Source organism: Oncorhynchus kisutch, unplaced genomic scaffold (assembly GCF_002021735.2).
Source record: "Oncorhynchus kisutch isolate 150728-3 unplaced genomic scaffold, Okis_V2 scaffold1652, whole genome shotgun sequence".
Taxonomy (NCBI): domain Eukaryota; kingdom Metazoa; phylum Chordata; class Actinopteri; order Salmoniformes; family Salmonidae; genus Oncorhynchus; species Oncorhynchus kisutch.
In genome coordinates, this window is record NW_022263597.1 from 8,955 (window position 1) to 35,775 (window position 26,821).

Below are 26,821 nucleotides of genomic sequence, written 5' to 3' on the forward strand. Positions count from 1 at the left end.
TCTCTCTCCCTCCCCTCCATCTCTATAGTTGCTGAGTGAGAAGATAAGTGGTGCTGAAGGGACAAAGCTGGATGAAGACTTCATGGAGATGGAGAGGGTAAGGATGATAGAGACGGCGCTATTAGCAACGCAAAACATCCTTGTAGTATACACAATGGCTGGCTCTGGGCTGTAGTGTCCCCTAGGTATCTAGGATCAGATTCCCCTCCACCTATCCTGAACTTAACCATTAGTAGTGAAAATGCTAAACTGAACTAAGATCAGTGTCTAAGAGAAACTTCACTCTACTCCTCCCAATGGTTGCGTCCCAAATAGCAACCTATTCCCTATGTAGTGCACTACTGTTGACCTGAGCCCTATGGGCCTTTTTTCAAAAGTAATGCACTTTATAGGCCATTTATGCCATTTATGACAGAGACAATAACTACCAGACCTCAGGATGGATGCACTACTGCTCTTTTACTGTCCACGATGGTGTTCTTCTGTGGTCCCGGGTATTCACAGGGGTGCAGGCTTTTGTTCAAGCCCAGCACTGGGCACAGACTTCAGTTCAACGTCTAGTGTTGATTTACATTTGTTTGAGTTGTCAGCTGACGTGAAATCAACGTTAAACATTTTTTTATATACAGTGGATGTCGGAAGTTTACATACACTTAGGTTGGAGTCATTAAAACTCGTTTTTCAACCACTTCATAAATGTCTTGTTAACAAACTATAGTTTTGGCAAGTCAGTTAAGACATCTACTTTGTGCATGACAGAAGTCATTTTTCCAACAATTGTTTACAGACAGATTATTTTACTTATAATTCACTGTATCACAATTCCAGTGGGTCAGAAGTTTACATACACTAAGTTGACTGTGCCTTTAAACAGCTTTGAAAATTCCAGAAAATGATGTCATGGCTTTAGAAGCTTCTGATAGGCTAATTGACATCATTTGAGTCAATTGGAGGTGTACGTGTGGATGTATTTCAAGGCCTACCTTCAAACTCAGTGCATCTTTGCTTGACATCATGGGAAAATCGAAAGAAATCAGCCAAGACCTCAGAAAAAACATTGTAGACCTCCACAAGTCTGGTTCATCCTTGGGAGAAATGTCCAAATGCCTGAAGGTACCACGTTCATCTGTACAAACAATAGCACGCAAGTATAAACACCATGGGACCAGGCAGCCGTCATACCGCTCAGGAAGGAGACGTGTTCTGTCTCCTAGAGATGAACGTACTTTGTTGCGAAAAGTGCAAATCAATCCCAGAGCAACAGTAAAGGACCTTGTGAAGATGCTGGAGGAAACAGGTACAAAAGTATTTATATCCACAGTAAAACGAGTCCTATATCGACATAACCTGAAAGGCCGCTCAGCAAGGAAGAAGCCACTGCTCCAAAACTGCCATAAAAAAGCCAGACTACGGTTTGCAACTGCACTTGAGGCCAAAGATCGTACTTTTTGGAAAAATGTACTCTGATCTGATAAAACAACAATAGAACTGTTTGGCCAAAATGACCATCATTATGTTTGGAGGAAAAAGGGGGAGGCTTGTAAGCCAAAGAACACCATCCCAACCGTGAAGCATGGTGGTGGCAGCATCATGTTGTTGGGGTGCTTTGCTGCAGGAGGGACTGGTGCACTTCACAAACTAGATGGCATCACGAGAAAGGAAAGTTATGTGGATATATTGAAGCAACATCTCAAGACATCAGTCAGGAAGTTAAAGTTTTGTCACAAATGGATCTTCCAAATGGACAATGACCCGAAGCATACTTCCAAAGTTGTGGCAAAATGGCTTAAGGACAACAAAGTCATGGTATTGGAGTGGCCATCACAAAGCTCTGAGCTTAATCCTATAGAACATTTGTGGGCAGAACTGAAAAAGCGTGTGCGAGCAAGGAGGCCTACAAACCTGACACAGTTGCTAATTGAGTGTATGTAAACTTCTGACCCACTGGGAATGTGATGAAAGAAACATGACATTTCACATTCTTAAAATAAAGTGGTGATCCTAACTGACATAAAACAGGGCATTTCTACTGGGATTAAATGTCAGGAATTGTGAAAAACTGAGTTTAAATGTACTTGGCTAAGGTGTATGTAAATTCCCGACTTCATCTGTACATTCACCATGTCATTGGATTTGGGATAAAGGTTGGGTGAAAAAAAGGCGAAATGCCCTTACATTGATGATTTGAGGTAAAATGACATGGAAACAACCTTGATTAACCAGTAATTGCCCAGTGGAAACACACCTGAATCAACCTTTCATTGAGTGTTTAAGTGGTTGAGTCAGGTTCCTGCAGGGGGTGCAGGCTTTTGTTCCAGCTCAATACAAAAAAAACTAATTCAACTTCTCAACTCACCATCAAGTGTTTGAGTTGTTGGATCGGCTGTGTTGGTACTGGGCTGAAACACAGACCTACAATAGGCTGGAAGGGTCTCCAGTAGAGGTCGACCTCTAGTCTCCAGGACCAAGGTGGAAGAACAGTTGTCTTCTTGTAACCAATACGTGCTGAAATAAAGACCCTCTCTATTGAGCTAACATGATCGTCTTGTTTCTAGAAAATCGATGTCACAAACAAATCAGTGTTGGACCTCTTGACCAAAACAACAGAATACCTACAACCTAACCCAGGTGAGACAACACTTTACAGAATATTGAACTTACTTAAACTTACATGCAGAAGTTAAAGAACTTTACTATGTAGGTGAATGGTTAGGATGGATGGAAGGGGTGGATGGATGGATGGATGGAAGTGATGAATGAATGGATGGATGGATGAAAGGGATGAATGGATGGATGGATGGAAGGGGTGGATGGATGGATGGATGGATGGATGAATGAATGGATGGATGGATGAAAGGGATGAATGGATGGATGGATGAAGGGGTGGATGGATGGATGGATCAGGTGGATGGATGGAAGGGGTGGATGGATGGATGGATGGAAGGGTTGGATGGATGGATGGATGGATGAAGGGCTGGATGGATGGATGGATGGATGGGGTGGACAGATGGATGGATGGATGGATGAAGGGATGGATGGGTGGGGTGGACGGATGGATGGATGGATGGATGAAGGGATGGATGGATGGATGGATGAAGGGATGGATGATGGATGGATGGAAGAGGTGGATGGATGGATGGATGGATGGATGTAAGGGGTGGATGGATGGAAGAGGTGGTTGGATGATGGAAGGGTTGGATGGATGGAAGAGGTGTATGGATGAAAGGGGTGGATGGATGGATGGATGGAAGAGGTGTATGGATGGAAGGGGTGGATGGATGGAAGAGGTGTATGGATGGATGGATGGATGGAAGGGGTGGATGGATGAAAGGACGGATGGGGTGGACAGATGGATGGATGGATGAAGGGATGGATGGATGGGGTGGACGGATGGATGGATGGATGGATGGATGGGTGGATGGAAGTGATGAATGAATGGATGGATGGATGAAAGGGATGAATGGATGGATGGATGGAAGGGGTGGATGGATGGATGGATGAATGGATGGATGGATGAAAGGGATGAATGGATGGATGGATGAAGGGGTGGATGGATGGATGGATCAGGTGGATGGATGGAAGGGTTGGATGGATGGATGGATGGATGGATGGAAGGGGTGGATGGATGGATGGATGGATGGATGGATGGATGGATGGATGAAGGGCTGGATGGATGGATGGATGGGGTGGACAGATGGATGGATGGATGGATGGATGAAGGGATGGATGGGTGGGGTGGACGGATGGATGGATGGATGGATGGATGGATGGATGAAGGGATGGATGGATGGATGATGGATGGATGGAAGAGGTGGATGGATGGATGGATGTAAGGGGTGGATGGATGGAAGAGGTGGTTGGATGATGGAAGGGTTGGATGGATGGAAGAGGTGTATGGATGAAAGGGGTGGATGGATGGATGGATGGAAGAGGTGTATGGATGGAAGGGGTGGATGGATGGAAGAGGTGTATGGATGGATGGATGGATGGAAGGGGTGGATGGATGAAAGGACGGATGGGGTGGACAGATGGATGGATGGATGAAGGGATGGATGGATGGGGTGGACGGATGGATGGATGGATGGATGGGTGGATGGATGGGTGGATGGATGGGGTGGACGGATGGATGGATGGATGGATGGGTGGATGGAAGAGGTGGTTGGATGGATGGAAGGGTTGGATGGATGGAAGAGGTGGTTGGATGGATGGAAGGGGTGGATGGATGGATGGATGGATGGGTGGATGGATGGATGGAAGGTTTGGATGGATGGATGGATGGAAGGGTGGATGGATGGATAGAAGAGGTGGTTGGATGGATGGAAGGGGTGGATGGATGGAGGGGGTGGGTGGGTGGATGGATGGATGAAAGCAAGTCAGCAGTGTGATGCAGGGTGATATGCTGCTGGTGACAAATAAAACAAACACAAATAAAAAGTGATCAGTCCATGTGTTTTGCTGTAGCTTCCAGAGCCAAGTTGGGGATGTTAAACACAGTGTCAAAGATGAGAGGACAGGTGAAGACCACAGGATACCCACAGACCGAGGGCCTACTGGGGGACTGTATGATGCGCTATGGACATGATCTGGGAGACCAGTCCTCCTTCGGTATGAATCACACACACACACGTTCAGCCCACATACGTGCACACACACACACAGACACACACGCTGTGCTATGTGAGGGCTGTGAGGAGCACGAGAGGAAGCCTTTGAAAAGCTTTTCATCCTAACCTGACTGTGCACACGCCCACCAACCCACCCACGCTCACTCGCTCACACACACACACACACACACACACACACACACACACACACACACACACACACACCCTGTGTGCAGCCAGCTAGTCTGTACTGTGTTTCCGCCTGTGAAAACCTGTGGCTTTGTTGAGCTGCTTCCCGTCTCAACTCTGACACCTGGTGGCTACAAAACGTACTTACTCTGAACATGGGTTTTGATAATATCATTAGTAAAGGCCCAGTTTCCCAGACACAAATTAAGGGTAGTTCTAGACTAAAGCCCATGTTCCCATCTTAGTGAAAGATTAAGGCCAGGACTCAATGGAAGGTGTGCTATAGAGCAGTACACTTGACAGCAGACAATTCACCTTTTAAAATAAATTCGGAGATCACATTCATAATAAATGCTGCGAATGTTGGTTCAAGCATGAATAACCTTCAACAGTGTGCTGCTCTGTGAATGAATCCCAGCCTAGACTTCATCTGTGTCTTGAAAACCAGACCTTAATATTCAATATAAACTTCAAACAGGTGTTACATTATCCAGTTATCAACTATCTAGAAACCAAATCATTATTTCTCAGGGATCTCGATTTTAACTTTGCAATTCCATTGAATAATGCACACTGATATGGAATTCTATATAGAATTGCTAGATAGTTAATTAATTGATCCTGCATCACCTTCTTGCTGTAAGTTGTTAGCGACACATGAATTCAGTGAAAGTGGCCCATGCGGGAATCAAACACTCAACCCTGGTGTTTGCTAGCATCTTACTCTCAAACCCACTCACCGTCAGAACCACCATGTTTCTGTTTCACGTGTTTCGCTCGTATCTGACAGCAGGGTCGTATTATGTTAAACTGTAGAAAAAGGTTTTGCAACAAGAAAATTAAAACAAGTGTTTCTTATTGGACAAGTTCGGGTAGGTCCCTCCCAGTTTTGGCCTGTTTGGTACCTTGTGAATAAGACCCAGGTGTTTTTTGTCTGCAGGCGGTGCGTTGGTGGACATCGGTGAGGCCATGAGGCAGATGGCCGACGTGAAAGACTCTCTGGACATCAGTGTCAAACAAAACTTTATTGACCCACTCCAGAACTTACAGGACAAAGACCTCAAGGAGATCACGGTCAGTGGTATATTACATCTCAGTGTCTATTAGCTTTCAGAACTCCATGTGTGCATCACAAATGGCACCCTATTCCCTTTATAGTGCACTACTTTTGACCAGGGCCCATATGGGATGTGCATAAAAGTTGTATACTTGCAATTTTGTAAAGTTGTATTTTGCAATGTTTAATTTGTATGTTATTTTATAAGTTTCATGAAGGTTTTGAGGAGGGCCGTCGTCAATTCCTCCTGGGAAGAGCCTCTGTACTGCCCCATATTGCCCCTTGTCAATGATCTCTCCTGATTGTTTTGTGTGCAGCATCACCTGAAGAAGCTGGAGGGGAGGCGGTTGGACTTTGACTATAAGAAGAAGCGTCAGGGGAAGGTGCCTGACGAGGAGATCCGTCAGGCAGTTGAGAAGTTTGAGGAGAGCAAAGAGCTGGCCGAGAGGAGCATGTTCAACTTCCTGGAGAACGATGTGAGTGAATAGTAGAGGCATACGCTACCTGTTGTAACGGTTCTCGCTCTCTCGTTCTCTCTCTCTGAAAAGGAGTGCCACCATGTGGTGGTCTGCAATAGAGGTGTCTGTTTCCATTATAGGTGAACTGTCCAAGCACCCCGGTTAGAGGATGGAGATGACCAGTAGGAGGCAGGGATACAATTCACACATTTCCATACACCAAACAGACACACACACACACACACACACACACACACACACACACACACACACACACACACACACACACACACACACACACACACACACACACAGGAAGTAGGAAGGGTCCAGGGTGAGTTGTATTGAGGTGGCAGGTAGCCTAGTGGTTTGAGCATTGGGCCAGTAACCAAAAGGTTGCAGGATCGAATCCCTGAGCTGACAAGGTACAAATCTGTTGTTCTGCCCCTGAACAAGGCAGTTAACCCATTGTTCCCTGGTAGGCCGTTCTTAACTGACTTGCCTAGTTAAATAAAGGTAAATATATATACAGTTCCTTGCGAAAGTATTCGGCCCCCTTGAACTTTGCGACCTTTTGCCACATTTCAGGCTTCAAACATAAAGATATAAAACTGTATTTTTTTGTGAAGAATCAACAACAAGTGGGACACAATCATGAAGTGGAACGACATTTATTGGATATTTCAAACTTTTTTAACAAATCAAAAACTGAAAAATTGGGCGTGCAAAATTAAGTTAATACTTTGTAACGCCACCTTTTGCTGCGATTACAGCTGTAAGTCGCTTGGGGTATGTCTCTATCAGTTTTGCACATCGAGAGACTGACATTTTTTCCCATTCCTCCTTGCAAAACAGCTCGAGCTCAGTGAGGATGGATGGAGAGCATTTGTGAACAGCAGTTTTCAGTTCTTTCCACAGATTCTCGATTGGATTCAGGTCTGGACTTTGACTTGGCCATTCTAACACCTGGATATGTTTATTTTTGAACCATTCCATTGTAGATTTTGCTTTATGTTTTGGATCATTGTCTTGTTGGAAGACAAATCTCTGTCCCAGTCTCAGGTCTTTTGCAGACTCCATCAGGTTTTCTTCCAGAATGGTCCTGTATTTGGCTCCATCCATCTTCCCATCAATTTGAACCATCTTCCCTGTCCCTGCTGAAGAAAATCAGGCATAAACCATGATGCTGCCACCACCATGTTTGACAGTGGGGATGTTTGTTCAGGGTGATGAGCTGTGTTGCTTTTACGCCAAACATAACGTTTTGCATTGTTGCCAAAAAGTTACATTTTGGTTTCATCTGACCAGAGCACCTTCTTCCACATGTTTGGTGTGTCTCCCAGGTGGCTTGTGGCAAACTTTAAACAACACTTTTTATGGATATCTTTAAGAAATGGCTTTCTTCTTGCCACTCTTCCATAAAGGCCAAATTTGTGCAATATACGACTGATTGTTGTCCTATGGACAGAGTCTCCCACCTCAGCTGTAGATCTCTGCAGTTCATCCAGAGTGATCATGGGCCTCTTGGCTGCATCTCTGATCAGTCTTCTCCTTGTATGAGCTGAAAGTTTAGAGGGACGGCCAGGTCTTGGTAGATTTGCAGTGGTCTGATACTCCTTCCATTTCAATATTATCGCTTGCACAGTGCTCCTTGGGATGTTTAAAGCTTGGAAAATCTTTTTGTATCCAAATCCGGCTTTAAACTTCTTCACAACAGTATCTCGGACCTGCCTGGTGTGTTCCTTGTTCTTCATGATGCTCTCTGCGCTTTTAACGGACCTCTGAGACTATCACAGTGCAGGTGCATTTATACGGAGACTTGATTACACACAGGTGGATTGTATTTATCATCATTAGGCATTTAGGTCAACATTGGATCATTCAGAGATCCTCACTGAACTTCTGGAGAGAGTTTGCTGCACTGAAAGTAAAGGGGCTGAATAATTTTGCACGCCCAATTTTTCAGTTTTTGACTTGTTAAGAAAGTTTGAAATATCCAATAAATGTCGTTCCACTTCATGATTGTGTCCCACTTGTTGTTGATTCTTCACAAAAAAATACAGTTTTATATCTTTATGTTTGAAGCCTGAAACGTGGCAAAAGGTTGCAAAGTTCAAGGGGGCCGAATACTTTCGCAAGGCACTGTATAAACATTAAGGTGGTGCAGAGTTATTGTCCTTGTAGGAAGGGGTGAGTTGTGTTGAGGTGGTGCAGAGTTCTTGTCCTTGTAGGAAGGGCCCAGTGGTGAGTTGTGTTGAGGTGGTGCAGAGTTCTTGTCCTTGTAGGAAGGGGTGAGTTGAGGTGGTGCAGAGTTCTTGTCCTTGTAGGAAGGGGTGAGTTGAGGTGGTGCAGAGTTCTTGTCCTTGTAGGAAGGGCCCAGTGTTCAGTTGTGTTGAGGTGGTGCAGAGTTCTTGTCCTTGTAGGAAGGGGTGAGTTGTGTTGAGGTGGTGCAGAGTTCTTGTCCTTGTAGGAAGGGCCCAGTGTTCAGTTGTGTTGAGGTGGTGCAGAGTTCTTCTGACCTGTTGTCTCTCTGCACCCCCTGTGTCCAACTAAAGAACAGGCTTGAATAGGTCTGTTACCTCACCAGATAGGACCTGTGATTGGCTGACCAGGTCAGCTGACTGTGTTCCCTGGCAACCTGGTCCCTAACAGGCCTGAGGCTGAGGTGGGGGATGGTAGCCTCTGCTGCAGCTGAAAAGTCACAGAGTTTATCTCTATGTCCGAACCAGAGAGAGGGTGCAGTGAGGGTTTCATGATTAAAGTTATAGGGTTTTGTAAACACGTTCTCTCTGTCTGTGACACTCGCTGGAGCTCTGAGGCCTAAACACCCTGCTAGCAGAATCAATCAAGCAGTGTGGTGCCAAGACAGCTTCTCCCTCAATGTCAGCAAGACAAAGGAGCTGGTCGTGGACTACAGGAAACAGAGAGCCGAGCACGCCCCCATTCACATTGACGGTGCTGTAGTGGAGCAGGTTGAGAGCTTCAAGTTCCTCTGTGTCCTCATCGATAAGGATCTATCATGGTCCAAACACACCTCCTCAGGAGGCTGAAAATATTAGGCATGGGCCCTCAGATCCTCAAAACGTTTTACAGCTGCACCATTGAGAGCATCTTGACTGGCTGCATCACCACTTGGTATGGCAACAGCTTGGCATCCAACTGCAAGGTACCACAGAGGATAGTGCGGACGGCCCAGTACATCACTGGCGCCGTGCTCCCTGCCATCCAGGACCTCTATACCAGGCGATGTCAGAGGAAGGCCAAAATTTTTTCAAAGACTCCAACCATCCAAGTCATATGCTGTTCTCTCTGTTACTGCATGTCAAGTGGTACCGATGTGCCAAGTCTGGAACCAACAGGACCCTGAACAGCTTCTACCCTCAAGCCGTAAACTGATAAATAGTTAGTTAAATAGTTCACCAAATAGCGTTGACCCTTTTTGCACTAACTTTTTTGACGCATCACATACGCTGCTGCTACTGTTTATTATCTGTCCCTTTATTCCTAGTTATATGTACCTATCTACCTCCATACCTATTACCCCTGCACATCAACCTAGTACTGGTACCCCTTGTATGTAGCCAAGTTATTACCTCATACCCCTGCACATTAACCTAGTACTGGTACCCCTTGTATGTAGCCAAGTTATTACCTCATACCCCTGCACATCAACCTAGTACTGGTACCCCTTGTATGTAGCCAAGTTATTACCTCATACCCCTGCACATCAACCTAGTACTGGTACCCCTTGTATGTAGCCAAGTTATTACCTCATACCCCTGCACATCAACCTAGTACTGGTACCCCTTGTATGTAGCCAAGTTATTACCTCATACCCCTGCACATCAACCTAGTACTGGTACCCCTTGTATATAGCCAAGTTATTACCTCATACCCCTGCACATCAACCTAGTACTGGTACCTCTTGTATATAGCCACGTTATTACCTCATACCCCTGCACATCAACCTAGTACTGGTACGCCTTGTATGTAGCCAAGTTATTACCTCATACCCCTGCACATCAACCTAGTACTGGTACCCCTTGTATATAGCCAAGTTATTACCTCATACCCCTGCACATCAACCTAGTACTGGTACCCCTTGTATGTAGCCAAGTTATTACCTCATACCCCTGCACATCAACCTAGTACTGGTACCCCTTGTATATAGCCAAGTTATTACCTCATACCCCTGCACATCAACCTAGTACTGGTACCCCTTGTATATAGCCAAGTTATTACCTCATACCCCTGCACATCAACCTAGTACTGGTACCCCTTGTATATAGCCAAGTTATTACCTCATACCCCTGCACATCAACCTAGTACTGGTACCCCTTGTATGTGGCCAAGTTATTACCTCATACCCCTGCACATCAACCTAGTTGTCACGCCTTGGTCTTAGTATTTTGTGTTTTCTTTAATTATTTGTTCAGGCCAGGGTGTGACATTGGCTTATTGTGTTGTCGTATTGTTTTTTTTGTAGGCATTCGGATAATGGCTGATTAGGGGTGTGTCTAGCATAGGCTTGGCTGCCTGAGGCGGTTCTCAATCAGAGTCAGGTGATTCTTGTGGTCTCTGATTGGGAACCATATTTAGGTAGCCGGGGTTTCACTGTGTATTTTGTGGGTGATTGTTCCTGTCTTTGTGTTAGTTAGCACCAGACAGGCTGTATAGGTTTTCACGTTTCGTTTGTTGTTTTTGTATTTAAGTTATTTTGTGTATCGCTATATCTTCATTAAAAGACATGAGTAACCACCACGCTGCATTTCGGTCCGACTCTCCTTCAACAGACGAACGCCGTTACAGAATCACCCACCACACCCGTTTATCGTGAGGAGCCAAGGAGGAGACCAGAACCAGAGCCGGTGTTGGAGGTGAGCGAAGCAGAGACTGTGAAGGAGTTAATGGGGAAAGTGGAGGAGAGAGTTATGAGGGAGTTGCTAGTTTGGTGCTTTAGATATGATATTCGTCCGACGGAGCGTGTCAGGGATTTGATGGCACCTGGGTCAGCGCTCCATACTCGTCCTGAGGTGCGTGTTAGTCGGCTGGTGAAGAGTGTGCCAGCCTCACGCACTAGGCCTCCTGTGTACCTACCTAGCCTTGCACGTCCTGTGCCAGCCCTGCTCTCAGGCTCTCCAGTACACCTTCACGGTCAGGTCCATCCTGTGCCACCTTCACACACCAGCCCTCCGGTGGCAACTCCCCGCACCAGGCTTCCTGTGCGTGTCCTCGATCCAGTACCACCAGTTCCAGCACCACGCACCAGGCCTTCAGTGCGCCTCGCCTGTTCAACACAGCCAGAGCCATCCTTCTCTCTAGCGCTGTCAGAGCCTCCCACCTGTTCAGCGCAGCCAGCGTTTTCCTCCTCTCCTGCGCTGTCGGAGTCTCCCGCCTGTTCAGCGCAGCCAGAGCCTGTCTCCTCTCCTGCGCTGCCGGAGCCTCCTGCCTGTTCAGCGCAGCCAGAGCTGTCAGCCTGCATGGAGCAGCCAGAGCTGTCAGCCTGCATGGAGCAGCCAGAGCTGTCAGCCTGCATGGAGCAGCCAGAGCTGTCAGCCTGCATGGAGCAGCCAGAGCCGTCAGCCTGCATGGAGCAGCCAGAGCCGTCAGCCTGTATGGAGCAGCCAGAGCTGTCAGCCTGCATGGAGCAGCCAGAGCCGTCAGCCTGCATGGAACAGCCTGAGCTGTCAGTCTGCATAGAGCTTCCAGTCTGCATGGAGCAGCCAGAGCTGCCAGTTTGCATGGAGCAGCCAGATCTGCCAGTCAACCAGATTCTTCCAGATCTGCCAGTCAACCAGATTCTTCCAGATCTGCCAGTCAGCCATGATCTTCCAGATCTGCCAGTCACCAGATTCTTCCAGATCTGCCAGTCAACCAGACTCTTCCAGATCCGCCAGCCAGCCAGGATCTGCCGGAGCCAACTACCTGCCTGAGCTTCATCTCAGTACTGGGCTTCCTCTCAGTACTGGGCTTCCTCTCAGTACTGGGCTTCCTCTCAGTACTGGGCTTCCCCTCAGTACTGGGTTTCCCCTCAGTCCCGGGCTGCCCCTCAGTCCCGAGCTGCCCCTCAGTCCCGAGCTGCCCCTCAGTCCCGAGCTTCCCCTCAGTCCCGAGCTTCCCCTCAGTTCCGAGCTGCCTCAGTCCCGAGCTGCCCCTCAGCCACGAGCTGCCCCTCAGTCCAGTGGGGTTCTGGGTGAGGACTATTAGGCCATGGTCGGCGGCGAGGGTGGATTATCCCAGGACGCGAAGGGGAGGAACTATGACATTAATGGAGTGGGGTCCACGTCCCGAGCCGGAGCCACCACCATGGACAGACGCCCACCCGGACCCTCCCTATGGTTTTGAGGTGCGTCCGGGAGTCCGCACCTTGGGGGGGGGGGGTTCTGTCACGCCTTGGTCTTAGTATTTTGTGTTTTCTTTAATTATTTGTTCAGGCCAGGGTGTGACATGGGCTTATTGTGTTGTCGTATTGGGGTTTTTGTAGGCATTGGGATTGTGGCTGATTAGGGGTGTGTCTAGCATAGGCTTGGCTGCCTGAGGCGGTTCTCAATCAGAGTCAGGTGATTCTTGTGGTCTCTGATTGGGAACCATATTTAGGTAGCCGGGGTTTCACTGTGTATTTTGTGGGTGATTGTTCCTGTCTTTGTGTTAGTTAGCACCAGACAGGCTGTATAGGTTTTCACGTTTCGTTTGTTGTTTTTGTATTTAAGTTATTTCGTGTATTGCTATATCTTCATTAAAAGACATGAGTAACCACCACGCTGCATTTCTGTCCGACTCTCCTTCAACAGACGAACGCCGTTACACTAGTACTGGTACCCCTTGTATGTAGCCAAGTTATTACCTCATACCCCTGCACATCAACCTAGTACTGGTACCCCTTGTATGTAGCCAAGTTATTACCTCATACCCCTGCACATCAACCTAGTACTGGTACCCCTTGTATGTAGCCAAGTTATTACCTCATACCCCTGCACATCAACCTAGTACTGGTACCCCTTGTATGTAGCCAAGTTATTACCTCATACCCCTGCACATCAACCTAGTACTGGTACCCCTTGTATATAGCCAAGTTATTACCTCATACCCCTGCACATCAACCTAGTACTGGTACCTCTTGTATGTAGCCAAGTTATTACCTCATACCCCTGCACATCAACCTAGAACTGGTACCCCTTGTATATAGCCAAGTTATTACCTCATACCCCTGCACATCAACTCAGTACTGGCACCTCTTGTATATAGCCAAGTTATTACCTCATACCCCTGCACATTAACTCAGTACTGGTACCTCTTGTATATAGCCAAGTTATTACCTCATACCCCTGCACATCAACTCAGTACTGGTACCTCTTGTATATAGCCAAGTTATTACCTAATACCCCTGCACATCAACTCAGTACTGGTACCTCTTGTATATAGCCAAGTTATTACCTCATACCCCTGCACATCAACCTAGTACTGGTACCCCTTGTATATAGCCAAGTTATTACCTCATACCCCTGCACATCAACCTAGTACTGGTACCCCTTGTATATAGCCAAGTTATTACCTCAGACCCCTGCACATCAACCTAGTACTGGTACCTCTTGTATATAGCCAAGTTATTACCTCATACCCCTGCACATCAACTCAGTACTGGTACCTCTTGTATATAGCCAAGTTATTACCTCATACCCCTGCACATCAACCTAGTACTGGTACCCCTTGTATATAGCCAAGTTATTACCTCATACCCCTGCACATCAACCTAGTACTGGTACCCCTTGTATATAGCCAAGTTATTACCTCAGACCCCTGCACATCAACCTAGTACTGGTACCTCTTGTATATAGCCAAGTTATTACCTCATACCCCTGCACATCAACTCAGTACTGGCACCTCTTGTATATAGCCAAGTTATTACCTCATACCCCTGCACATTAACTCAGTACTGGTACCTTTTGTATATAGCCAAGTTATTACCTCATACCCCTGCACATCAACTCAGTACTGGTACCTCTTGTATGTAGCCAAGTTATTACCTCATACCCCTGCACATCAACTCAGTACTGGTACCTCTTGTATATAGCCAAGTTATTACCTCATACCCTTGCACATCAACTCAGTACTGGTACCTCTTGTATGTAGCCAAGTTATTACCTCATACCCCTGCACATCAACTCAGTACTGGTACCTCTTGTATATAGCCAAGTTATTACCTCATACCCTTGCACATCAACTCAGTACTGGTACCTCTTGTATATAGCCAAGTTATTACCTCATACCCCTGCACATCAACCTAGTACTGGTACCCCTTGTATATAGCCAAGTTATTACCTCATACCCCTGCACATCAACCTAGTACTGGTACCCCTTGTAATATAGCCAAGTTATTACCTCATACCCCTGCACATTAACTCAGTACTGGTACCCCTTGTATATAGCCAAGTTATTACCTCATACCCCTGCACATCAACTCAGTACTGGTACCTCTTGTATGTAGCCAAGTTATTACCTCATACCCCTGCACATCAACTCAGTACTGGTACCTCTTGTATATAGCCAAGTTATTACCTCATACCCTTGCACATCAACTCAGTACTGGTACCTCTTGTATGTAGCCAAGTTATTACCTCATACCCCTGCACATCAACTCAGTACTGGTACCTCTTGTATATAGCCAAGTTATTACCTCATACCCTTGCACATCAACTCAGTACTGGTACCTTTTGTATGTAGCCAAGTTATTACCTCATACCCCTGCACATCAACTCAGTACTGGTACCTTTTGTATATATCCAAGTTATTACCTCATACCCCTGCACATCAACCTAGAACTGGTACCCCTTGTATATAGCCAAGTTATTACCTCATACCCCTGCACATCAACTCAGTACTGGTACCTCTTGTATATAGCCAAGTTATTACCTAATACCCCTGCACATCAACTCAGTACTGGTACCTCTTGTATATAGCCAAGTTATTACCTCATACCCCTGCACATCAACCTAGTACTGGTACCTCTTGTATATAGCCAAGTTATTACCTCATACCCCTGCACATCAACCTAGTACTGGTACCCCTTGTATATAGCCAAGTTATTACCTCAGACCCCTGCACATCAACCTAGTACTGGTACCTCTTGTATATAGCCAAGTTATTACCTCATACCCCTGCACATCAACTCAGTACTGGTACCTCTTGTATATAGCCAAGTTATTACCTCATACCCCTGCACATCAACCTAGTACTGGTACCCCTTGTATATAGCCAAGTTATTACCTCATACCCCTGCACATCAACCTAGTACTGGTACCCCTTGTATATAGCCAAGTTATTACCTCATACCCCTGCACATCAACTCAGTACTGGCACCTCTTGTATATAGCCAAGTTATTACCTCATACCCCTGCACATCAACTCAGTACTGGTACCTCTTGTATATAGCCAAGTTATTACCTCATACCCTTGCACATCAACTCAGTACTGGTACCTTTTGTATGTAGCCAAGTTATTACCTCATACCCCTGCACATCAACTCAGTACTGGTACCTCTTGTATGTAGCCAAGTTATTACCTCATACCCCTGCACATCAACTCAGTACTGGTACCTCTTGTATATAGCCAAGTTATTACCTCATACCCTTGCACATCAACTCAGTACTGGTACCTCTTGTATGTAGCCAAGTTATTACCTCATACCCCTGCACATCAACTCAGTACTGGTACCTCTTGTATATAGCCAAGTTATTACCTCATACCCTTGCACATCAACTCAGTACTGGTACCTTTTGTATGTAGCCAAGTTATTACCTCATACCCCTGCACATCAACTCAGTACTGGTACCTTTTGTATATATCCAAGTTATTACCTCATACCCCTGCACATCAACCTAGAACTGGTACCCCTTGTATATAGCCAAGTTATTACCTCATACCCCTGCACATCAACTCAGTACTGGTACCTCTTGTATATAGCCAAGTTATTACCTAATACCCCTGCACATCAACTCAGTACTGGTACCTCTTGTATATAGCCAAGTTATTACCTCATACCCCTGCACATCAACCTAGTACTGGTACCCCTTGTATATAGCCAAGTTATTACCTCATACCCCTGCACATCAACCTAGTACTGGTACCCCTTGTATATAGCCAAGTTATTACCTCAGACCCCTGCACATCAACCTAGTACTGGTACCTCTTGTATATAGCCAAGTTATTACCTCATACCCCTGCACATCAACTCAGTACTGGTACCTCTTGTATATAGCCAAGTTATTACCTCATACCCCTGCACATCAACCTAGTACTGGTACCCCTTGTATATAGCCAAGTTATTACCTCATACCCCTGCACATCAACCTAGTACTGGTACCCCTTGTATATAGCCAAGTTATTACCTCAGACCCCTGCACATCAACCTAGTACTGGTACCTCTTGTATATAGCCAAGTTATTACCTCATACCCCTGCACATCAACTCAGTACTGGCACCTCTTGTATATAGCCAAGTTATTACCTCATACCCCTGCACATTAACTCAGTACTGGTACCTTTTGTATATAGCCAAGTTATTACCTCATACCCCTGCACATCAACTCAGTACTGGTACCTCTTGTATATAGCCAAGTTATTACCTCATACCCCTGCACATCAACTCAGTACTGGTACCTCTTGTATATAGCCAAGTTATTACCTCATACCCCTGCACATCAACCTAGTACTGGTACCCCTTGTATATAGCCAAGTTATTACCTCATACCCCTGCACATCAACCTAGTACTGGTACCCCTTGTAATATAGCCAAGTTATTACCTCATACCCCTGCACATTAACTCAGTACTGGTACCCCTTGTATATAGCCAAGTTATTACCTCATACCCCTGCACATTAACTCAGTACTGGTACCTCTTGTATGTAGCCAAGTTATTACCTCATACCCCTGCACATCAACTCAGTACTGGTACCTCTTGTATATAGCCAAGTTATTACCTCATACCCTTGCACATCAACTCAGTACTGGTACCTTTTGTATGTAGCCAAGTTATTACCTCATACCCCTGCACATCAACTCAGTACTGGTACCTTTTGTATATATCCAAGTTATTACCTCATACCCCTGCACATCAACCTAGAACTGGTACCCCTTGTATATAGCCAAGTTATTACCTCATACCCCTGCACATCAACTCAGTACTGGCACCTCTTGTATATAGCCAAGTTATTACCTCATACCCCTGCACATTAACTCAGTACTGGTACCTCTTGTATATAGCCAAGTTATTACCTCATACCCCTGCACATCAACTCAGTACTGGTACCTCTTGTATATAGCCAAGTTGTTACCTAATACCCCTGCACATCAACTCAGTACTGGTACCTCTTGTATATAGCCAAGTTATTACCTCATACCCCTGCACATCAACCTAGTACTGGTACCTCTTGTATATAGCCAAGTTATTACCTCATACCCCTGCACATCAACCTAGTACTGGTACCCCTTGTATATAGCCAAGTTATTACCTAATACCCCTGCACATCAACTCAGTACTGGTACCTCTTGTATATAGCCAAGTTATTACCTCATACCCCTGCACATCAACCTAGTACTGGTACCCCTTGTATGTAGCCAAGTTATTACCTCATACCCCTGCACATCAACCTAGTACTGGTACCCCTTGTAATATAGCCAAGTTATTACCTCATACCCCTGCACATTAACTCAGTACTGGTACCCCTTGTATATAGCCAAGTTATTACCTCATACCCCTGCACATTAACTCAGTACTGGTACCTCTTGTATATAGCCAAGTTATTACCTCATACCCCTGCACATCAACTCAGTACTGGCACCTCTTGTATATAGCCAAGTTATTACCTCATACCCCTGCACATTAACTCAGTACTGGTACCTCTTGTATATAGCCAAGTTATTACCTCATACCCCTGCACATCAACTCAGTACTGGTACCTCTTGTATATAGCCAAGTTATTACCTAATACCCCTGCACATCAACTCAGTACTGGTACCTCTTGTATATAGCCAAGTTATTACCTCATACCCCTGCACATCAACCTAGTACTGGTACCCCTTGTATATAGCCAAGTTATTACCTCATACCCCTGCACATCAACCTAGTACTGGTACCCCTTGTATATAGCCAAGTTATTACCTCAGACCCCTGCACATCAACCTAGTACTGGTACCTCTTGTATATAGCCAAGTTATTACCTAATACCCCTGCACATCAACTCAGTACTGGTACCTCTTGTATATAGCCAAGTTATTACCTCATACCCCTGCACATCAACCTAGTACTGGTACCCCTTGTATATAGCCAAGTTATTACCTCATACCCCTGCACATCAACTCAGTACTGGTACCTCTTGTATATAGCCAAGTTATTACCTAATACCCCTGCACATCAACTCAGTACTGGTACCTCTTGTATATAGCCAAGTTATTACCTCATACCCCTGCACATCAACCTAGTACTGGTACCCCTTGTATATAGCCAAGTTATTACCTCATACCCCTGCACATCAACTCAGTACTGGTACCTCTTGTATGTAGCCAAGTTATTACCTCATACCCCTGCACATCAACTCAGTACTGGTACCTCTTGTATATAGCCAAGTTATTACCTCATACCCCTGCACATCAACCTAGTACTGGTACCCCTTGTATATAGCCAAGTTATTACCTCATACCCCTGCACATCAACTCAGTACTGGTACCTCTTGTATATAGCCAAGTTATTACCTAATACCCCTGCACATCAACTCAGTACTGGTACCTCTTGTATATAGCCAAGTTATTACCTCATACCCCTGCACATCAACCTAGTACTGGTACCCCTTGTATATAGCCAAGTTATTACCTCATACCCCTGCACATCAACTCAGTACTGGTACCTCTTGTATGTAGCCAAGTTATTACCTCATACCCCTGCACATCAACTCAGTACTGGTACCTCTTGTATATAGCCAAGTTATTACCTCATACCCTTGCACATCAACTCAGTACTGGTACCTTTTGTATGTAGCCAAGTTATTACCTCATACCCCTGCACATCAACTCAGTACTGGTACCTTTTGTATATATCCAAGTTATTACCTCATACCCCTGCACATTAACTCAGTACTGGTACCTCTTGTATATGGCCAAGTTATTACCTCATACCCCTGCACATCAACTCAGTACTGGTACCTCTTGTATATAGCCAAGTTATTACCTCATACCCCTTCACATCAACTCAGTACTGGTACCTTTTGTATGTAGCCAAGTTATTACCTCATACCCCTGCACATCAACTCAGTACTGGTACCTCTTGTATGTAGCCAAGTTATTACCTCATACCCCTGCACATCAACTCAGTACTGGTACCTTTTGTATATAGCCAAGTTATTACCTCATACCCCTGCACATCAACTCAGTACTGGTACCTCTTGTATGTAGCCAAGTTATTACCTCATACCCCTGCACATCAACTCAGTACTGGTACCTCTTGTATATAGCCAAGTTATTACCTCATACCCCTGCACATCAACTCAGTACTGGTACCTCTTGTATGTAGCCAAGTTATTACCTCATACCCCTGCACATCAACTCAGTACTGGTACCTCTTGTATGTAGCCAAGTTATTACCTCATACCCCTGCACATCAACTCAGTACTGGTACCTCTTGTATGTAGCCAAGTTATTACCTCATACCCCTGCACATCAACTCAGTACTGGTACCTCTTGTATGTAGCCAAGTTATTACCTCATACCCCTGCACATCAACTCAGTACTGGTACCTCTTGTATGTAGCCAAGTTATTACCTCATACCCCTGCACATCAACTCAGTACTGGTACCTCTTGTATGTAGCCAAGTTATTACCTCATACCCCTGCACATCAACTCAGTACTGGTACCTCTTGTATGTAGCCAAGTTATTACCTCATACCCCTGCACATCAACTCAGTACTGGTACCTCTTGTATGTAGCCAAGTTATTACCTCATACCCCTGCACATCAACTCAGTACTGGTACCTCTTGTATGTAGCCAAGTTATTACCTCATACCCCTGCACATCAACTCAGTACTGGTACCTCTTGTATGTAGCCAAGTTATTACCTCATACCCCTGCACATCAACTCAGTACTGGTACCTCTTGTATATAAGTAAGTTATCATCCACTCAGTACTGGTAGCTTTTGTCTATAAGTTACAAGTTATAGTTACTCATTATGTATCTATTATTGCTTTTATTATTACGTGTTTTACTTTTCTATTATTTCTCTATTTTCTTTCCCATCAGAAAGCATTTCACTGTTAGTCCACACCTGTTGAACCAGTTGTCTATCCCGTATTGACAACAACAGTTGTCACAAAGTGCAGCACTTTACAGTACAATCGCAATGTCAATCTTACCAAGAAATAGTTCACTACATGTTCTTCATACAAGATAAAGTGCTTGATAAGATGGATAATATTCTTGTGTTGTGTGTTTGGTAGGTGGAGCAGGTGAGTCAGCTGTCAGCGTTGGTTGAAGCGGCGTTAGACTACCACCGTCAGTCCTTGGAGATCCTAGAAGACCTCAACACCCAACTACAAAACAGGCAACTAACTAACTACAGCTATCACACTCCACAGTCCCTAAACAGCCTGCCTCCTCGTCTCCTTCCCTTATTCTGCACTGATGTGAAAGAGCTGGACACGTGAAAGCAACTCCCTAGTGAGCATCCGCCATTTTGCTTTCACCTTTTCAGTTTTCAATTCAGTAATTCTGATTCAAGTTGAAATTCACTGCCTGAATAAAAAAATCATCCTCAGTTCATATTCTAATTGCACTAAATTGAAAACCAAATTGAAGGAAAACCAACCAGTTGAAGGAAACAGGACAAGGACAGGAGGAAACCACTTTAGACTATGCAGCCAGTAATGTACACATGTTGTTGGGCCACAGTGGATAACATCATAATGCCTCTCACAGGGTCTCCTCAACCAGTAATGTATACATGTTGTTGGGCCACAGTGGATAGCATCATAATGCCTCTCACAGGGTATCCTCAGCCAGTAATGTACACATGTTGTTGGGCCACAGTGGATAGCATCATAATGCCTCTCACAGGGTATCCTCAGCCAGTAATGTACACATGTTGTTGGGCCACAGTGGATAACATCATAATGCCTCTCACAGGGTATCCTCAGCCAGTAATGTACACATGTTGTTGGGCCACAGTGGATAACATCATAATGCCTCCCACAGGATATCCTCAGCCAGCAGTCGACCGAAGAGAGAATTTAAACCAAAGTCCATCATGAGCAGCATTGAGACCATAGACAACACTCAACACAATGGATCATATAGCTCCTCACTCAAGTCCTCAGGTACTGTACTGTACGGTAGTGTGTGTGTTTGTCTGTGTGTTTGTGTATCAATTCTGCTCATATTTGTTTTGATCAGCCCCATCAGTTTGTCCATGTTATCCTTTCACCCACTGTTATTTTTCCCAAGTCATAAGTCATGTTATATGTGTCTGTGGTTCTTTGCAGACATCCAGATCAACCACACAGTAAATGGAAATGGGAAAAGTAGGTATACTTGGACTGATCACATCAAACAGGTGTCGCACCCATACATAGTCTTAAAAATGACTTATTCTGCCTCTCTAGAGATAATCTGAGACAAATCAAAACTCCTGTGAAGTCATGATCATTTTTAGCCAAGTAATAACTTGCAAGTTCTCTGGCCCCATCAATGTGACTTTAAAAAATCTGTTTTCTGCCCTCATGTGGTTAGAGGGTGTAACAACCTCCATGAAAATTGCTCTGGGTTAAACCATTAGTGGGAGAAATGCAAAACTGCCCCAGGATCAGCGTCTAAGGTCAACTTCACCCTACACCGCTAAGAGCAGTTACAAATAGCACACTGAAAAGATCACATCTGTAATAGGTTTAACATATTAAGATAAAAGCTGTTATCCCCTCAGATTAAAGTTTGTCAGTCAGTTTATTTTTGTGATGTCCAATTGGTAGTTATAGTCTTGTCCCATCGCTGCAACTCCTGTACGGACTCGGGAGAAGTGAAGGTCGAGAGCCATGCGTCCTCCGAAACACGACCCCGCCAAGCCTCACTGCTTCTTGACACACTGCTCGCTTAACCCGGAAGCCAGCCGCACCAACGTGTCGGAGGAAACACTGTACAGCTGGCGGCCGAAGTCAGCGTGCATGCACCTGGCCCGCCACAAGGAGCCGCTAGAGCGCGATGGGACAATTACATCCTGTCCGGCCAAACCCTCCCCTAACCCGGACTACGCTGGGCCAATTGTGCGCCGCCTCATGGGTCTCCCGGTCGCGGCCAGCTGCAACACAGCCTGGGATCAAACCCGGGTCTGTAGTAACGCATCTAGCACTGCGATGCAGTGCGCCACTCAGGAGGCATCAGTCAATTTATTATTCATTCATCAGATATTGGTTGCTGTTTCAACCATGGCAGGAGTAATCATGTCATGAGTAGGGTAAGGGTCGCAAAATTCACGTATATTTCAACAGCAAAAAAATTGTGTTGGAAGATTCCTGGAATCGGGATTGAAAAAGCAGGAAAACCGGGGGTCATCCTTTGAGGATTTCTGGAAAACCTGGGAATTTCAGGAAAGTTGCAGGCATTGTGTTTGTTGGTGCTTGTCTCATCTTCCATCTCCATGTTTCTCCATCCATCTCTCACCCAGCTGATCCCTTCACCACCGTCCCTCTGTCCTGGCCAGAGAGTCCCACTTTCAACGGCCACCGTGAGTAACACACACACACACACACACACACACACACACACACACACACACACACACACACACACACACACACACACACACACACACACACACACACACACACACACACACACACACACACATGCACACCCTCATACCTTGGTCCAACAACAACCCAGTCTACTGTAACTGTCCTCTACTCCTCCATACTGTCACTATCACACCACTGTCTGTTTTTCTTAATGTGTTGGATTTGTTTTGCTGCACCAACCCACATCAGATCCTTATCAGAGGAAGAGGGAACAGGGAACAGAAGACGATACATGCTGGTGTTTGACAGTTCTCTATTTTTACCCCCTCTCCTCCTACCCCCATCCCCCTCTCCTTCCCTCTCCCCCTTCACCTCTTCTCCTTCCTCCCTCACCCCTTATCCTCCCTCTCCCCCCACCCCTTCTCCTCCCTCCCTCCAGAATCAGAGGTGCTGGACCAGCCGTGTGCCAGGTCCCTGTATGACTTTGAGCCAGAGAACGATGGTGAGCTGGGTTTTAAGGAGGGTGACATCATCATCCTCACCAACCAGATAGATGACAACTGGTACGAAGGCATGATAAACGGAGACTCTGGCTTCTTCCCAATCAACTATGTGGAGGTTATCGTACCCCTGCCCCAGTGAGACAGGAACGGACAGGACACCACCCAATCAGGGACCAATCTCCAGAGCCCAACCTCCACACAGCCTCCCCTGGTCCCTACACCCTATGCACCTGTGGAGATCTGAGAGGATTTTGTTATTTTGATCTGATCCGCTCAGATCTCCACAGGTGCATAGGGTGCAGGGTCTTGGTGTCGATTTGGGATTATACACAGTGTCCATTTCATCAGACTTCAATCCCCACCCTCAAGCATCCTGTCATCAACCCCCAGCCTCCAGTCCCTACCCTTACACCCTCAGCCTTAGAAACACAGTACTCAATCGCAAATCGACCCTATACCCTAGACACTTTTGTAGATCTGAAAAGATTGGACAGGTATAAGGAAGGAAGTGGACATTCTAAGCAGTCTATCAGAAGGCAGAGTGAAGCTAATCAGATCGTGTTAATACCATTCCTTTAAGATCAATAGGAGTGTGTAGGGGTTAGAGGGGATATGGGTTTATTTGGGATTTCAGCACAACTCTCAGCACAACAACTCCTAGCACAACAACTCCTAGCACAAACCTATGTCTAATTTATTGTCAAAACGACATGTAATCCCTAGTCCCAGACTCCAACCCTCCAATACCCCAGCACCCACACAGCCCCTAACCCAAACCACAAACTCCATGAAATCGTCATATGAAATTGATCACAACACACTTCATCAAAGTCCTCCTCAGATGACCACGCCTTGCTTTTCGCCACAGACATTCAATAAGTGTACTACTTTTCTCTTTGTCTTTTACAATATTTATTTTCTACATTGTTCTTTTCATGGTTTGTGGAATGTGAAAATCAGGGTTCCTCCCCCAAACTGTGTTCCATTTGGAGCAGCTACAGGTGACGCCATCAGACAAGACGACTAAAATAATCACCTGAAAATCGCTGTGTAACAGGTGTGGACTAACTGAAGAAAAGTAATTCCAGGTTATCAAAGATGATGCTTTTCTCATGATCTGCCACCATGAGAAAACAAAATGGAGTCTCCTGGAAAAATCCACATTGCTACTGTGCATCTCCGTTTGGTTAGGGTTTTCCTGTGTAACTCTTCTTCAAGTGTTGATGTTGAGTTAGGAGTGGTCTTTTTGTTCCTTTTCTCTGCTGTTATCTGTAGGGCCAGGAGTTATGCCTGACCATGTTACCTGACCAATACAAACTCTAGTCCCTAGTTCTAGGTTATTATAGGCTTTAACATGTGCCCAGAGTTGTTCCTGTTGTCCGTCTGCCTGCTTGTCTGCCTGTTGTGCTCTTAAGTGTTATCCCAAACACATATTTTTAAACTGTACGGAACTGATTTTACAACTCTGAATGTCCCTCTCTCTCTCTGTGTTTACATGGTCTGGTCTTACTGTGACGTAAAGACTCCTCTAAGGACTGTACCACTGTTCTGTGTCAGACGGGGGTGAATGCCTTGACCCACTTGGACCGTTTAAGTGCTTTTTAAAATGTTGTCTGTATTGCACTGAAGCTTTAGACCTGAACGCACACCTCCAGACATGCACATACTGTATGTTTTCTAGTTTCTCCTCAAGCACTGCACTTTCTATGTCCTTCACCATGAGAGTACAGTACCGTCTGATGGTGAATAAATAGATTGATATGGACCACGATATGTACTGTATGTGATGAAACAGTTTGTCTGCCATGTAACGTCAGACCACCATTGTAGATTGAACGAAGTCTCAAAATGATACACATTAAAGGCATACTTTGTCACTTTTCTTTCCCCTGTGGTAGTGCCACAAAGTACTTACACACTTGAAACCAAACTAACATTGTTTGATTCACATCAGTCAGGCTCTTCTTTGTCTTTGTACTTTGCACTTGCAAAGACTCTCAAGCCTTCAAAACAAACAGGTGTTATCTAAGGCCTCACAGGTGACCAGAAATAGAAGCAATGAAGTGTGCCTTTAATGAGATATGCCTGTCTAGTATCATGTCTGAAGTCCGATAACCCTGGGCTTATTTAGGAAGTGCAGCGTTGCTCTGACCTGACCTTCTATTTGACACGTCTCTTTAGCCTGATAGTTGGTTTTTAACTGCCAATAGCCTCTCTCTCTCTCTGCTGAGAATGGAATTCATCAGAGCCCTATAATAAGTATTATGTACTGTGTATATATAGCTCTGGACTTTATATGTTCACCATTCAACAGAATGGATAACTCCAGAAGGATGGAACAACAATGCCATAACTGAATCATCACCATGGAGGGTCATTGGTTTCCCTTTTTCATTTAGAAAAACAGTATTTAAAAAGCCACTGTATAGTGTGTGGACATTCCCTTTACCCAAAAGTCTGGATTGGGTATTTCTACCAAAATACACTTAAACATTCTTAAGCATCTTCTTTCTCTAAGTATAACCATGTTCTGGACCAACTACACGAACTAAACAACAGGGGAAATGTAGGACCATATCTAAAGATAATACACACTGTTTTCATATTGCTAGTGAATATGGAAAACCCCTGTTTGCATGATTTAAAAAGAAAGACTGTAGCCATGGATTTGATTGTGAGAGAGAAAACTGATTTTTGTAGGAGGCAGCATAAGAAATGGAAAAACCTTCACTGTGGAAGAAGATAGTTCTGAAGCCCAACCCTTCTGTTCTGTAATAGCCTGCTGCTTTCTTAAGGTGTCTGTCTGATGGTTGACAGTGTGTGTCCGTCCCATTTGGGACAAAGCCACTGTGTGATGACTGAGATGACACCTCCCCAACACTACAGCTGGACTATATGTCCATGTCCAATGTTACTGTTCTCTCTGCTCTACTTAACCAGCTCTGAAACCTCTCTGTTCAGTGTCACTTCACCCCAAACTTAGTCCATGGAAACTGGCTGTACATACTTCATCACCTCCTTTTTGGATTTGATTTATTTTCTGGAACATAATCTATATAAAATGTGTTTTATTGATGTTGTAAATGAATATATTCATACGTACTGTATATTGCGTAAATAAATGAAAAGCAAATACTGAGCCATCTTTGATGTTGTTTTAAAATAGTTGAATAACTTTTAACACATTTGCCTTTTCAGTATTTATTTGTTCCTACCATACACAGCACAGTTCCAGTATGT

At 45.1% G+C, this 26,821-nt stretch overlaps 1 protein-coding gene across 2 annotated transcripts; it reads left to right on the forward strand.

Moving 5' to 3' along the window:
* On the forward strand, positions 1 to 26,720 carry LOC116367129 (endophilin-A3-like). Of its 2 annotated transcripts, XM_031818836.1 has the most exons (10): positions 1 to 97; positions 2,556 to 2,628; positions 4,462 to 4,605; positions 5,734 to 5,867; positions 6,168 to 6,326; positions 20,793 to 20,896; positions 21,547 to 21,668; positions 21,834 to 21,872; positions 23,009 to 23,068; positions 23,518 to 26,720. In XM_031818836.1, the coding sequence occupies exons 1-10, from the start codon at positions 83 to 85 to the stop codon at positions 23,718 to 23,720; spliced, it is 1,053 nt and encodes a 350-aa protein (XP_031674696.1). In that variant the 5' UTR covers positions 1 to 82; the 3' UTR covers positions 23,721 to 26,720. The 2 variants fall into 2 exon arrangements, with proteins under 2 accessions (XP_031674696.1, XP_031674697.1); XM_031818837.1 differs by lacking the exons at positions 21,834 to 21,872; positions 23,009 to 23,068.
* The last annotated feature ends 101 nt before the right edge of the window (positions 26,721 to 26,821 follow it).